The sequence below is a fragment of the Brassica napus genome, chromosome A3, assembly GCF_020379485.1.
Source record: "Brassica napus cultivar Da-Ae chromosome A3, Da-Ae, whole genome shotgun sequence".
Taxonomy (NCBI): Eukaryota; Viridiplantae; Streptophyta; class Magnoliopsida; order Brassicales; family Brassicaceae; genus Brassica; species Brassica napus.
In genome coordinates, this window is record NC_063436.1 from 18,011,722 (window position 1) to 18,027,000 (window position 15,279).

General features: G+C 34.6%; 2 protein-coding genes across 2 annotated transcripts; one reads left to right on the plus strand and one right to left on the minus strand.

Moving 5' to 3' along the window:
* The first annotated feature begins 3 nt into the window (after positions 1–3).
* On the plus strand, positions 4–7,530 carry LOC106444040 (probable lipid desaturase ADS3.2, chloroplastic). Its single transcript, XM_013885574.3, has 5 exons — positions 4–697; positions 799–939; positions 6,271–6,411; positions 6,729–6,835; positions 6,930–7,530. The coding sequence occupies exons 1-5, from the start codon at positions 191–193 to the stop codon at positions 7,123–7,125; spliced, it is 1,092 nt and encodes a 363-aa protein (XP_013741028.1). The 5' UTR covers positions 4–190; the 3' UTR covers positions 7,126–7,530.
* A 35-nt stretch (positions 7,531–7,565) lies between these two features.
* On the minus strand, positions 7,566–14,511 carry LOC106439427 (topless-related protein 4). The gene is made up of 26 exons (XM_013880868.3): positions 14,314–14,511; positions 14,012–14,131; positions 13,749–13,928; positions 13,563–13,676; positions 13,314–13,472; positions 13,034–13,211; positions 12,837–12,957; positions 12,614–12,729; positions 12,359–12,527; positions 12,131–12,240; positions 11,852–11,921; positions 11,649–11,722; positions 11,270–11,365; positions 11,102–11,197; positions 10,618–10,745; positions 10,301–10,535; positions 10,058–10,222; positions 9,859–9,957; positions 9,548–9,691; positions 9,358–9,468; positions 9,090–9,269; positions 8,876–9,004; positions 8,685–8,780; positions 8,407–8,595; positions 8,157–8,323; positions 7,566–8,066 (listed from the first exon to the last, which is right to left on the minus strand). Exons 2-26 carry the CDS (start codon positions 14,089–14,091, stop codon positions 7,871–7,873), a joined length of 3,402 nt encoding a protein of 1,133 aa, XP_013736322.1. The 5' UTR covers positions 14,092–14,131; positions 14,314–14,511; the 3' UTR covers positions 7,566–7,870.
* Between the last annotated feature and the right edge of the window lie 768 nt (positions 14,512–15,279).

The window sequence follows — 15,279 nt, forward strand, 5'->3', positions numbered from 1 at the left end:
AATATTCACAATATTAAACTGTAGAAGATAAAATATCAAAAAAAAAAATCCTTTTTAATAATTTAATTTGTATGCCCTATTTTATTACCCGCGCAAAACAAGGGATAACTTTCCAGTCGTGCGTGTGTATATATAGTAGCACACTGGGTATGTATGTAAAAGGCATCATCAGCTTTGACAACCTGAACCCATGGTGTCTCTAGCTACAACTCTCAAACCACTCTCTCCGTTTCCATCATTTGTTAAACAACATAAAACCAGTAACAATAATGCTTTCTCTACTTATCGCACCCATACCTATACAAACTCAGGTTTCTTCAAACGAGGAGGCGCCGTCGCCGTGCCTCACAAGAAATATACGTTCGTGGGTGTTCATGATGCACCAGATCAGGTTGAGAGCTCCTGGGGGATACCATTGTCGGAGGTTGTGGTGGCCAGAAAGAAGAGAGCATTTTGGCAAAGGAGTTGGAATTATTGGGATGTGATCAGGTTAGTCGAAGTTGCTGGGGTTCATTTGCTGAGCCTCTTGGCTCCATTTTACTTAAGTTGGTCGGCTTTTCGTGTTTTCCTTTGGATCGTTGCCATCAATGGAATCTGCATCACCTTGTGTTATCACCGGAATCTTTCTCACCGAAGTTTCGATCTACCGAAATGGCTCGAGTATCTATTTGCTTATGGTGGCCTTCTGGCTTTTCAGGTCTGACTTTTATATATTCTGGAGACGGTTATTTGATCTGAACGTTATATGTATTAAAAGAATCGCAAATGTTTAAGTCATTATTTGCAAATTGTGTGCAGGGAGACCCAATAGAGTGGGTGAGCAACCATCGGTACCATCATAAGCATTGTGATACACAACGTGACCCACACAGTCCTACACAGGGGTTTTGGTTTAGTCACTTGGCTTGGATATTTGATTCAGGTTATATCCACAAAAAGGTATTAAATGGTCCACTGTTAAGAATCCAACTAATTTCCTGATATGGCCATGGGAAGATTATCAAATAGTTCAATACTGAACAAACTCATTGATGGTTAATTGTTAAAAACCAATTTAATCTCGGATTTCCTAATGGACATGGGAAGATAATCATGTAATTCTAAGAACATCATCGGTGCTTTAAACACGAGTCTCTTCCTACAAAAGAAAAGAATAAAAAATAAATAGTAGGCGAGAATTACATAAAACTATTTGAACATTGGTGAGTTTTTCTAAGTGGTTTTCTCAACATTTAATTTTAATATTTTAAGACAGTTTAATTATGTGATTAAAATTTAAGGTGAAAACAGAAATCTTGCAATCAAGACGTGAGAGTATTTTCACCATTTCTTGAAGGTTTCTTTTTTTTTTTGTCAAGTTCTTGAAGGTTTCAAATGAGAGATTTATGTGAATTTTTCAACTTTTTATGTTTCTCTCTCATACTTTATTATTTTATTATTTTGTGAATATTTTTTGAAAAACTACCTATATAAATGCTTAACGTATTTTTATTAGTAAACTCTTCTACATAGTGTCACTTGTCCTTCTCCTAATCACAATCTTATATTAAACCTTAAATTTTGATCTCATTTAAGTTTTTTTTTTGGAACACAACTTTCATTAAAACATAGAGTTATGTGGTTGAACCACCAGATACAAGGTTGATAATCATGCTCTAACAAACTCATTGATTCAAGTCTGATTTGTGAAACAACTTCAAACATGCATATCAAAGATGTTGTATTGGACCAACCTTGTCCCATAACCATGCTACTACATCAGGTCTTTTGGATCTGATGGCTAATATATGGTCTTAAAGCCATGAATGGTATTGGGGATGAAACATTTATCTTTAGCCACTAATTTTAAGAGTAATATATATATATATATATGTATATATATATCACACGGGTCTTAAATTAATAAAAGCCAAATTTTATTAAATTTTTAACTATATTGTCCATCCTACTATATAAAAGGGGCTAAATTAAAGCTCTCTAAACACTGCCACATACACAAAAAAAATCCTCACCAATCATTCAGCCATGTCATTATCGGATTGGGCCTCACCAAATAAATGGGAACAGAGTTTTGTCACGGGCTGGTCCAACTCCTGAGTATCACTAAAAACCTATAAACTCACTCAGCCCACAGTTTTGTCACGGGCTGGTCCAACTCCTAAGTGTCACTAAAGACCTAGAAAATCACTCAACCCACATCCCGTAACCCTTTGCTATGTCTCAAGAATACACTCAGCCTCCACCTTAAAGAATACTACTACTGTATATATTGAATACAATACATTATTAGACTAGACTGATTTTTTTTTTTGAAAACAGTCTAGACTGATTTAGAAATAAGTTCTTATGCTTAAATAATATTAAAAAATCTAAATTATTACTTAGAGAAATATAGATGAATAAATAACTCATTTTACATAATGTTGACAAACATCATAAGTGCTCTGTATACAAATCAGTTGGAAAACACACATGTGAATCACAAAAGAATCAAAGACAAATTCTCCAATCAAAAACTCTCTCACAAAGGACGTATCTTCACTTTTACCTATTAAAATCTTTGAATTTTAATTCAAACCAAACATATTTATTAAAAATAACAATATAATCTCGGAATTATATTCATTATTTGTTTGTATGTAATACCATTTTCTATAACAATTTTAAATTGATTCATAAATTTATATAAAACCATTAAAAAAAATTTGATACAAATTTTTCACCATAGGACGGGCCAACCACTCTGGAGATTATAATGGAGACGTTTCTATTGACGTTTTTAATAACTAATTGCAAACAATTATTAGTATTGATATATTAATTTAATGCTCTAATCCAAAACTCTAATAAAAAAAAAAGAAATTACATGTTTACCATTTTCATGGTACCACTTTTCATTTTATCACCACTAAATAGACATTTTCAAAAATACATTCTTCATTAAGTGGCAAAATACTCTTATGTCATTGTTATTTATATACATAATAAATCATTATTTAAATAAAAAATAAAAAAAATAAAAAAAATAAAAAAATTAAAAATTAAAAAATTAAAAAAATTTTAAAAATTTTTAAAAAGTTTAAAAAAATTTAAAAAATTTAAAACAATAGAAAAAGTAAAAAAAAAAATTTATGTTTTCGAATTATACTTTTTCAAATTCGAAATTTTATATAAATTTAAGAAAAAAAAAATTTCGAAATTTTTCTGAAATTTTTTTTTTCAAATTTCTTTTTGAAAAAATAAAATTATGTTTGAAACTATTTTTAAAAAATTTTATATATTTTTTAAGTATTTATTTATATATTTACTATAATCCTAAATTTCAAATTCCAAAAACCATGTCCCACCCCTCAACTCTAAACCCTAAGTCTAGATTAGTTAACTTTAAAGGTATAATTGTCTTTTATCCTTCATTAAAAGTGAGAGTAAAAATGTGTAAACATGAAAAGTTGTACTATGAATGTGTTATTTGTGGTAATTTCCCATAAAACGAATATAAAAGCACATCATTATAATTGTTTGCGAATGTAGGTTTTCTTTTTATATAGTAGTGGTATTTTTAATTTTAAAATACAAATTATGGACCATTTTACACTGTCTATCATAAAATACTAATTCCACACACATACACTATAAAATTCGATGAAAATTGAAACCTACTATCAAACCCACCAAAATAATAAAAAATTAACACTTCCAAATACTCATGCTTCGTCCTTTTTTTTTTAAAAAAAGGAAGTTTGGCAATAAAAAATAAACAAACAAACTATCTTCACTTCAAAAATTCAATTTTTTATAATTAAATTAAATTCTGTTCACTTCAAATACATATTCTTTAATTAAATTAAATTAAAGGAAAGAAATCCAATTTTTTTAAAAAACAAACAAACTATAAGTTTATAACTACGCTCACTTCAAAAAAATATAAAAAATATAAAAGATGGGCAATAAAAAAATAAATCCCATTGTTATGTGTGCAGATCATGCAGCCGAATATCACAATAACCGGAGCGACAACCTCGGACCGCAACCAATAATCATTAGGATCATTAGAATGTGGCCCATCACAAATCACAAAAACAAAAATGCTTTCTTAGGAACACCTTTCATTTATCTTGACATCCAGGTTTGTCTAAAAAATATTATGTTTTTATTATTCCAACTACATTTGAAATGATAACTTTAAACCACTCAACAGGAACAAAAAATGTACCAACGGTTCGAAGAAGGGAAAATTTATCACATTAGATATTTTAATCTCCTTTCCAATAACCAACGGTACATGCTTACAGTTCAACCATACATAATCAATATCAATGAGACAACAATTATTACACAGATTGAAGAAAACATTCCACCAATACCTTCATGCATATTCCGGCCCCAAAGCTATCCCCAGTTGATTAGCTTAGCAAGTGCAACCAATTTTCTCCCAGGTAAAAAAAAAACCATTCCCGGTCTCGCAAACAAATACATTCTCTTTTTTCTCACTAAAAATAAATTATTATCACAGATGTTGTTGGCCGAATATGCCTCATCCAAGGAAGTGATATATATATAACAAGAACACAGATACAAAGATCATCATTGCATTGCGTTTACATAGGTACTAACACTTTATTAAATAATATTTATTTTAAACAATAAATATATAATACAATCATTATTTGTAGATTCAAAATGGTACGTCTAACTATCTGGAACAACAAGGAAGAAAATTTCAGGGAGCTAAATCGCATATCTACCAGGAAAAACTAAATTGTAATCATCACAAGTATCATTCCACGGTTACATGAAGGTAATAAACTAAACATAAAGTTTATGTCAAAATAAATGCTTACAAATAATTTACTTTTTCAGGGAAATTATCACTTACAACCACACCTGGATCGCGCTTTTACTTCGATACCGACATTGATATCATACAACGCTTCCAAAAGAGGAATAAACTGTTATCTTAAGCCTGATAGCTAACGATACCACTAAATACTCAAAAATACTCTTTTCTCCTACGAAAATTGATTGCTCAACACAATATATTATTCAAACTTGCTGTTATTTAAAAAAAGAGAAAATGATCACCGCATCACATTCAAACCAAAACTCTATAGTTAAATCTACAACACACAAAATTAACAAACAACTTCTTAAACTAAAAAACTACCAATCAAAAGTATAAATTTACTTAATTTGAACATGTTTTCCGCGCGTAGCGCGGACACCGGATCTAGTAACCTCTAAAATCTCATGATTGATTTTACTTAGAGCATTCCCCAGGTGAATGAGAAAATAATTTCATACACATACTGAAATACTCACACATAGGCCTCAGCATAAAATTCGAAACGAAATCTAAACCGAATCTGACCCATTATCCAATCTTAAATATAAAAATATCCGAACAAAACTTCTAGGGTGATACAAAATATATATGGACCTGATGTGTTATTAACCAAATGGATAACCCGAAAAATAAAAACATTCATAGTTAATATAAATATTTGAAATATATATAAGTATTTCAAATACTCACGTTCAATATTTATGTTGATATGACATATAAAATAAATATTAAAATTTAAATAAATACCTTAAATATCTAATTAGTTATAAATAAGAATTTCATAATTTGGTCGTTGAAAAAACAAATCTACTCTATATATCAGGTAATACATATTGTTACAAATGATGTTTGTTTTTATGCTTGATTTAACATTTCATTGTTATTTTATCAGTTTTATGTGTGTTAGATTAATTTCTATTCAATTTAAGTATTTTTTATGTTTTGTTTTAAATTTTTTTTTCTTTGGATATAACCGAAATGATATAACACAAATCCGAAAGATATAAAGTTACTTTATGGATTTTAGGATGCAATACAAATTTGAATCGATTCTGAATTGTTATTATTTAAACCGATTCATACTAATAAAATATTAGAATGAGAATTAGGAGAGTACATCCAAACACCTCGAAAATCCAAAATATCTAATCCGCAATGGGTATCCGAATGCCTATGCCTACTCATACAACTGAATGTTTGTCTTTTGTTTTTATATGAGAATTCGAAGTGAGAACGAAGTTTTCATATCTCATAAAATAATATAATAACAATAGTTAATTGCGAGTCTTTTTGAATAGTTGAAAAGCTCACAAAATTTCTTGTTTTGAGCACAATTAAATTAGTGATATTTGCAATGAGGGTGCTTTTAAAAAAAAAAAAACCTACACATCTGGCCTAACCCTTACTAAATTAGTGGATGCATGCAGTGTGGTGGACAGGAGAATGCAAACGATCTCGTGAGGCAGCCCTTCTACAAGTTCCTCCAGCGAACCATACTTTTGCATGAGATGGCGTTTGCCCTTCTCCTCTATATTTGTGGACGCACGCCCTTCCTCGTCTGGGGAATCGTAAGGACACCTCTTTCTTGTATTGAGATTTGAGCTATATATAGTTTGATTTAGACATTTTCTCGTAGTAGTTTATTTAGACATTCATCATCGGAATGAGGCAAGTCATGAGTGTAGTATTTTTTTTGGGTACAATGAGTGTAGTATTGCATGTAGCGTAGTAGTCTACATATGTATATGTTAGTGTTGTTGATGTGTTCCTATATATATCGGGATTTAAATCCGACGATAGAAAGGATGTCGACAAAAAAAACCTAGCATGAGAAAATGTTATCTTAAGGGTAAAGGTGAAATAATAAGAGAGTTTGTAACATCAGGGTGTGGCAAATGTGGCTCGATACCACGGGACCTTTCTGGTGAACTCAGTTTGTCATACATGGGGAACACGAGCTTGGAACACACCTGACCTCTCCAAAAACAATTTGTAATGTCTATACTATACATATTTATATAAATAATCTCATTAAATACTAATAGTAACAAATAATAATTAATAAATTGGGGACCGGATGAATCAGGTGGGTAGCGGCTATAACATTTGGTGAAGGATGGCATAACAATCATCATGCATTCGAGTTCTCGGCTAGGCATGGACTCGAGTGGTGGCAGGTCGACTTTACTTGGTATCTTATTAAGTTTCTTGAAGCTATTGGCTTGGCCACGAACGTTAAGTTACCTTCTGAAGCTCAAAAGAAGACGATGGCTTGTAACTAGCTGTATTATTGATGTTCTGTCCTATATGTATGAATAATAAAGTCAAGTGAACGGGAGTTATAACCGTGGTTTGTTAGATAAGATATATTTAAGGGGTATGTTTAAGTGTGGGTGGTGTTTTGTATTAATAAAGAACACAAGCTTCAGACGTGATCTCTATTTTTTGGTCAAGGCTGTTGGTTTTCTCTATTATATACAAATATGGTATTTCACAACAACTAGGTTTCTCAAGGCTGTTGGTTTGGTTACTAATGTTAAGAATACCAATGAAGCCTAAGAGAAGAAAATGGCTTTTGTCTGATCCTTTATAGCAGCTAATTCCTTACAGAAATTACCTTCTAAGATTTTAATAATTATCTTTGATTCTGCTCCTCCAATTTCGAATAAATCCCTAGTTCTTTTCAACAAATAAGAGCTTTGTCATTAGGCATGCCTCCAAGAAAACTAACATTTCCAGCATTTTTGAATTTGCTAATCAAATCTTTATCTACAAACCAAATCTTAAAAAGATACTGTTGGGAAAGAAACTATCTGATGATAAGAATAAATCTCAAAAGAAACCATTTTAAAAATAAAAGCGCACTAGACTTAATGGAAGACACTACTGCTTGCTTCACCTTTCACCTACTATGAATGTGTGAATATATAAACCTACAATCGCAGAGCTCTCCTCTCAAAGTATATAAATAATAACTTGGGAGGCTGCATCATGCTGGTGCAGAGCTTGGTGAATACAGACCTCACCTCACCTCGGCTGTTGATCTGATCCTGGTGCTGCGGAGACACTTGGTCCTGCACCGTTCTCTGGCGGTGGAGACATCCCCCATTTACCTTCTGGTCCTGGTGGTTCGATCACGTGAACCCCACCATCTGTTAGTCCAACTGCAAATTGATTTGGTTCAGAGGGATGGGCTGCGATGGTGGCTGGATATACTCTCGAGCTGTTCAACAGAGAGCAGATGTTATAGATGTTGTGTTGGCCAATGGTGATAAGTCTTAACACAAACTGAAATGGTGGAGATGACTCTTACCTCGGATTTGAAGGCAAATATGAGTTGGGACCAATGCGGCACTTCAGTTGCAATGTTGTTGCCGTCAAGATACTCACACTTCCATCGTCAAAGGCTGCGTAGATTGACTGGCTATCACACGAGTATACAGCATCCGTCACTGAACCACTTGATTCCTTCGGGATCCACTATATATTCAGAGAAAAAGAGCTGATCAAGCCTGAGAAAACATGTAATGCAAAGCTCTAGAGATATGGATGTAGCAACAAACCTGCTTCATGCTCTCTAATTTAGGAGCCTCATATATAGCTAACTGGCTGGCATGGACCACAAGAACATGTGTCTGGTCTTGATGGAATTGAACGCGTGTATGAGCAAGTGGGTTTGGTGAATGCCCGCTGGGAATTTGTATCTGTTTGCTAGCTTGCTTTTCCCATCCATCCATGCTCCATACACAAAGCTAAACACACATAACCAAAATTAATTCGGAAAACAGTGACAAGATCTTTATATGAACATAATTGGAGCCAATGTAGCATATAAGCATACCTGAGAATCAGCACCAGACGAAACAAGTACATTTAGAACGTTTGAGAATGCTAAACCAGTCACTCTCTTCTGATGACCTTTCAGTTTACTTTTAACCTACATGAACCATTACCAGCCAAGAGTTTCAAAACTATTTGTTTCTATTAAAAATCGATAAAAAGTCTTTAATACTTTTAGATAAGTCAAGATACCTCATCCACTCTGACATTGTAGATTTGAATAGAAGAGTCGTCCATTCCAATGGCAATAATGTTATTGTCTTGGGGATGGAAGGCAAGGGAAGTAGCTGCTGGAGGAGGCGCCATGAATGTGGTCATCGTCTGCAAAAATAAATAAAGAAAATCTGAGCATATGCAAAGCTTGTAGCCCAAAAGATGAATAGGCGTAACATAGAAATGGAGGGACCTTAAAAGTCATCATGTTGAACAAGGAAATTTTTCCCCCAGAGGCTGACATGACATAGGAATCATTCTTTGAGAGCGCAAAGCATGGAACTACATCCTCTTTGCTTCCCTCGCGTGTGTCATTTGTCATTACAACTCCACTAGATGGCTGCCAAAGCTGTGGTGGGACATTGCTATTTGCCTAAACAAGCAAAAAAAAAATATAAGAAGATATAATTATGAGTTTAAGAATCACCACTAGATGTTGAAACACACTGGATATGGTGTACCTTTCCCAAAAGATTCCGCTCACTCTTTTGCCATTTCCATAGTTTATGCAAAGCATTTTCAGCCAATGCCAATATAGCACTTCCAGAATTTGTATATATTAACTTAACAACCTGCATCCAAATACAAGATGACATCATGACAAAGATAAGAATTAGAGAATAACGTGTTTGGGATATTTTGGATACATACTCTTGCTTGTATCAGGCTGTCAGGAAGCCGAAGAGTACGAAGCTGAGAACGTTCGCTGATCTCTGTCAGCTTCCAAATCTTTGATTTCTCTGCCTCATCAGGGATTCGTGGTTTGACATCTGGCAGATTGCGATTATCTCCATTCTAAAACCAAAAGATTGTGAAATAAACTTAGTAAGAATTCAAGAAAGAACCAATGTTAGGCGTTTGATAATAACAGTTACATGTTGATCTCTTGAGAACTTCACTAGAGAAACGATATGTAAATATTAATCAACCACGATATCTTAACATTTCACAGGTGGGATTACCATTCCAGTAACAGAAGCCCCGGGTCCACTTCTATCAGCCATTGATAGACTCATTCCAGTGCTTGAACTTGGAGTCCCAAATGCTCCAACTATAGGACCCTATTAACAAAATCATGCATTTTCAGTTTTTTTTTTCTCATGCAATAGCACACAGATTACAGATATAGCAGAACATAAAAGTTATGATGACAGGTTTTACCTTTGCAACTGAACCAGGAGGACCTCTAGAGCTTTCAAGGCCACGGTTTGCCATGGAGTGCAAAATTCTGGAACCTTCAGCATTCGCTAGTATCTTAATTCCATTCTCAGTAGTTGAGACAGCCAGCAGAGTTCCTTCTTTATTGATCCTTAAGCAAGGGGAAGACTGAAAATATTACGTTAGCAACCATTCCTTTTAAAGGTCAATTAAACCAATAACTGAGACCAATATATAGAATATTACCGGCAATCCCCCGTCTGCATGTGTTGTAGTCAAGAGATCAACACTATCCATATCCCAGAATTTGACTTGGAACTCATCACCAGCTACCAAAAATTTATTCTTCATGGTATCAAACTGAACAACCCCCACAGACCGTTTCCCCAGTCCATGGTAAGTCCGCTTCACAGCTCCCTCACTTTCATTCCATTCAACAATGAATGATTCCCCCTCCTTACTAGTACCACAAGAGAACAATCTACAACAAACGAGAAGATAAAAGAGATATGAGTTAAAAGGATGGATAAGTGAGTATAAAATGATGGCAGGGAGTCATTTACCTAGTTCCATCAGCACAATATGCCATTGCCGTGCAGGATCTACCGGGGGCATCATAATCCACTCTAGAACCCATGTTGTCATATAACCAAGCCTTTATTTTCCCATCAACAGCAGTTGAGAATATAAACTGACAGAAAGCGAAAAAAAAACTCCATCACAACAATCTCAAGGGCCAAAGAGGCTAAAAGTGAAGCTTGCGCACATACTAAAAATGTAAAGCAAGAAGCATAAAAGTGGCCACATCACTATACAGCAAACCACAAGATATTAACACGAGAAAGTGAGTTTCAAGCCTATACATTGGAAACAGAATGTGGCTGCAGGTGCTTGTAACAGTATATGTATTGTATTTTTACTTTTGTAAATAATATAATTTTGGCGAAAGATAGAAGTTCGAACTCTAGTTGAGCAGAAACTCCAATTTTTATCTTATGGAATGTCCTAGAATAAAGAGCAGGAGACATTTTATGCATATGACACTACCTGAATATTCTCTTTCTGGTGTGGGCACACGGAATAAACAGGTGCATCATGACCTTCAAATGTGTGCAATTTATTTCCAGTAACAGCATCCCAGACCTGTAGAAAAAGTATCTAATAAGCAGGATGCTCCTATTATCCAACTCTGAAAACATATTCCATGATTCAAACCTTTATTGTCTTGTCTTCTCCACAAGTCACAAAACACAACTGCTGGTTTGGCAGGGAGAAAGCAAGATCGTTGACGTTACCAGCATGAGCATCAACCTATAACGGTAAACAAACAAAAAAAACAAAATCAAAGATCAAAGATCTAAGAATGCTTCTCAGTGACAAACACAAATAGGGACCCGAGCCAATAAGACAATATTGGTAGAATCCTACAGACAAGAACAAATGTATAAACCTGGGAACTATACATCCACATATAAGTATATAACAATAATACTTCAAAGGAGTAAAGTATAAGCTGAATGGTAACTGACTAGGAAAAGTTACAGAGGTTGGTGCAAACTCAACCAATTACAAAATCCGGAGTAAGTGGACAAACCTCTAGATGATTCCGTAAATCATTGCCGCCATGATACGAATATATATGCACAATATGCTTAGAATATGCGACACCTGAAATAGGAGGTAGACGTTATAAGCGCTGGATTTACCACAACGTTTATACAATAACCAGCACTAAACCCATAAGGGACACAAGTAATTGACTTTACAATACGACAGGAAGATCACAGAATGGCTTACCCAGAAGACCTCCATCAGGACTCCAAACAACTCGATTTACTGCTGCAGTATACTCGCTAGCAAGTGAAGCCTAATGCACAAGAACGAGACCAAACAACAGGTAAGCAAAAGGAAAAGATGTTCTTGATATATATATGCCCATACTAAAACTTTTTATGATTTATTTCAGATAAATCGCTATAACCTTGATGAGTTTCTCACTAATTTTCTGTTGTTATGCCTAGCATAAGAAAAAACACTTCCCACTCTTACAATATATCAATAAAAAGATTACCATACCTGAAGATTCGCAGTACAGGCAGCAAGATCCCAAACTTTAAAGCTTCTTGAAACAAGCTTGTCCCTGCTACCCACCTCCCATATTGCAATATCACCAACATTGGTGCCAACTATGAAACCAATTCAAATCCAACATTAAAAGAGGATAAATCAACAAGTTTTGCAGGCAACTATGGTATAAACCAGCATAAATCATAGGTGATGCATCCTTCGGTGGAGAAAACTAACCAAGAAGCATAGTTTGTTGTACAGGATGAAAATCCATGCTCTTAATGGCAGAACCCTGACTTAAAACCCTGCTAACATTTTTGGGTAAGTCATCAGTAGAATAAGCTGCATGAGAATGGCTTTGCCCTGGATATGTGACTGGCAAGACATTGACTGGAAGATTATTAACCTGAAAAATGTCCAAATAAAACTGTGAATTCTAAGATATTAGGGATGAGACCTCAAGCTGAAAAACGAATAAGCAGCCGTTAATACCCCGTCTGATATACCAAAAGGCCTGGGTCTCTTCAATACACTTTCAGAATCCGCTGTCTGATAATCCATTGCTAGGCTATTAGTCGGCGGAGTCCTGGGATGCTTTAGCATAGACACTGTAAGGAGGAAATGATGAATACAGATTATGATGAAGTATCTAATTGGTAAACATAATATCACACAATGAGATCTCCACATTATGAAATTAGTTGTACAACATTACCAGCACTGTTGGGGGCTCCTAGGCCGATAGGTCCAGCAGAAACAGTAGGGTGTGATACAGATGGATTTGGCATCCATCCTGCAAGGGACGTTGTAAGAGGAGCTGGTGTTGGCTGAAATGGCTGAAACAAGAGATATGCATATATTTAAAATTCCTGTGCCAAAAAAAACTAGTCAGGTGTATCTTAGAACACTTACACCATGAGCCCCTAATGGTGGGAAACCTCCAACTTTGGGAGCTGAACCCATCAAATGATTAGTTGCAGGGGAAGCAACATGTGAACCATTTGGATGCCCACAACTATGGTCAATAAAGAGTGTTTTTATATCCGGGTTAGGCCTTGGGTTCTTGCAAAGCTGATGCTGCCAGTTCAAACTACAAATTTAGCACAATCACATTCAGTTAGTTTCCTCACCGAAAGAAAAAATGAAGAGAGACAATACAAACAAAGAAGGTTGTAGCATAGGTTAAACGCACCTTTGGTTTATTAAGGTTCTCAATCTTGAGTTCTTCAAAGTTGGAAACTGAAGTTTGTCCCGGAAGAGAGGATTAGCCTCAATCAGTTTCTTAAGTTCCCCCAGCATAATACCTCTTGCAGACTTGGTATCCCCATACTTAGAAAGCTGCTCATTTTCCCTTAAAACGAGAAGCAAGAAACACATTATCATTGAAGTCTCTCTCTTTCACACAAACATAACCCAAGCGCTAAGAAACCAAAGACTCTACCTGAAGTTCGTCAAGGTTAAAAGCATGGTGATCTCCTTAAAAAGCTCTTCATTAAACGTGGAGAACACTTTCAACTCCTTAACAAGGATATCAACAGCCTTGGCATTATCTTTCCTACAAAAAGGAAAAAAAAAATGAATCAACTATGAATCTTCGGGATCCAAACGAGAGCAGAAGAAGACTTACTTATCAAGTGCTTCAAGGTACTTCTGCTTACGAATCTCGAAAAAGATCTTCATAGAGTAACGATTATCATCAACCTTAGTGAACCCAGAAAGGTACTTCTCCACATCGTCCCATTCACCGGCGGTCACACTGTCTTCAAAGTACCTCATGTTGAAGTAAAACCCAGACTCCTTCTCCAACCTAGAAAACAAAACCACAAGCCTCTCAACACACTCATTTCAAAAAGTAATCTTTTTTTTTCTTTTTGAAATTTGAAGTTTGACCTGTGAACAGTGTCTTTGAATTTCTCTTCGTCGAGAAACTGGAGAATCAAAAAGACGAGTTCTCTGCTGAGCGACGACATAGCCTTGTCTTCTCACTACTACGCACTCATGCAACCAACACTTTGCATTCAGCACACAAACACGAGAAATTAGGGTTTCCAAGCATACAAATCCCGATCAAAGCGAAAATGAGATCTAGAAACAGACGAAATCGAAATTGAAATTGAAATTGGGAGGCGAATCAACAGGTGGAGAGATGGGCACGTGCGAGAGATAGAGAGAGAGAGAGGAAAGTAGAATACCTGTGTTGAAATTGACTTTGGAGAAGGAGCGAGACGAAGCAGAGAGAGGGAGAGAGACTTTGAGAGAGGAGAAGAGAGAGAGAGTGGGACGTGGGGAGGGCTATTTATGCCGCTGGTTACTGATGCTGTCTCGTTTCCGGAGTTTCCATTTTTCTTTCTTTTTGGATTTATTGCTTTTTTCTCTTTTATTTTTATTTGTGTGGTCATTGGGCGTCTATTTAATAATAATAATATACTGTACTTTTTATTACACCCCACCATGATAAGCTCGTTTTTTTAATTTAATTTAATGACGTATTTAAAATGTGTGTGTGTGTACTTATGTTGTTGCGAATCTAAGTAATCAACTGATGCTGTCTAATTAAATGCGTTCTCGCTAGCTTTTGACGTGTAGCTCTCGTCTTTTCTTCTTCTTTTTTCAAACATAAAAAATAAAAAGTGGTATCTGATAATTGGCTTATCTCTGTTCCTGTGTAGAATTTGGTGCCTATATATACAGAGGCGTGTGCCTACAATGTATTAAAAAAGGCATTCGCCTTAGACCTCCGATTAATATGACTGTTTTTAGGACCCCAAAATTTAAAATAATTTCTATTATAGTGGTTTAGACTTATTTTTAAAAAATACATTTCTACGGAAATTAATTAATTCATTTTTTGAATTCATGTATTTTTTTCTATATGACATAATATAACATATTTACGTTATAAACTTATTCTTTTACAGTATTAGACTTGTGTAAAAATAATATATTATATTAGAAAATTATTTTTATTACGGTTATATATAAATTTATTTTTAAAACTTGCCTTAGGTCTCTAAAACTCTTCGCACGGCACTGTATATATATATATATTTATGACATCAGCTAACCGTCAAAAATAATATATAAAATCTTTTTTTGAACAACACTTTTAATAATATCTAAATATTTTTTCCTGCAAACAGTTGACATTTTTAAGAAAA

What these genes read in the sequence shown, in the direction of transcription:
- LOC106439427 (XM_013880868.3), bottom strand. Translation starts at nt 14,091, where the DNA reads ATGTCGTCGCTCAGCAGAGAACTCGTCTTTTTGATTCTCCAGTTTCTC. An exon ending in TATTGTGCTGATGGAACTAG is followed by an intron (nt 10,536 to 10,617) that starts GTAAATGACTCC and finishes CGTTTGTTGTAG; the next exon opens with ATTGTTCTCTTGTGGTACTA. An exon ending in ACAATGTCAGAGTGGATGAG is followed by an intron (nt 8,781 to 8,875) that starts GTATCTTGACTT and finishes TGGTTCATGTAG; the next exon opens with GTTAAAAGTAAACTGAAAGG.
- LOC106444040 (XM_013885574.3), top strand. Translation starts at nt 191, where the DNA reads ATGGTGTCTCTAGCTACAACTCTCAAACCACTCTCTCCGTTTCCATCA. An exon ending in CAGGTTATATCCACAAAAAG is followed by an intron (nt 940 to 6,270) that starts GTATTAAATGGT and finishes GGATGCATGCAG; the next exon opens with TGTGGTGGACAGGAGAATGC. An exon ending in CCTTCCTCGTCTGGGGAATC is followed by an intron (nt 6,412 to 6,728) that starts GTAAGGACACCT and finishes TTGTAACATCAG; the next exon opens with GGTGTGGCAAATGTGGCTCG.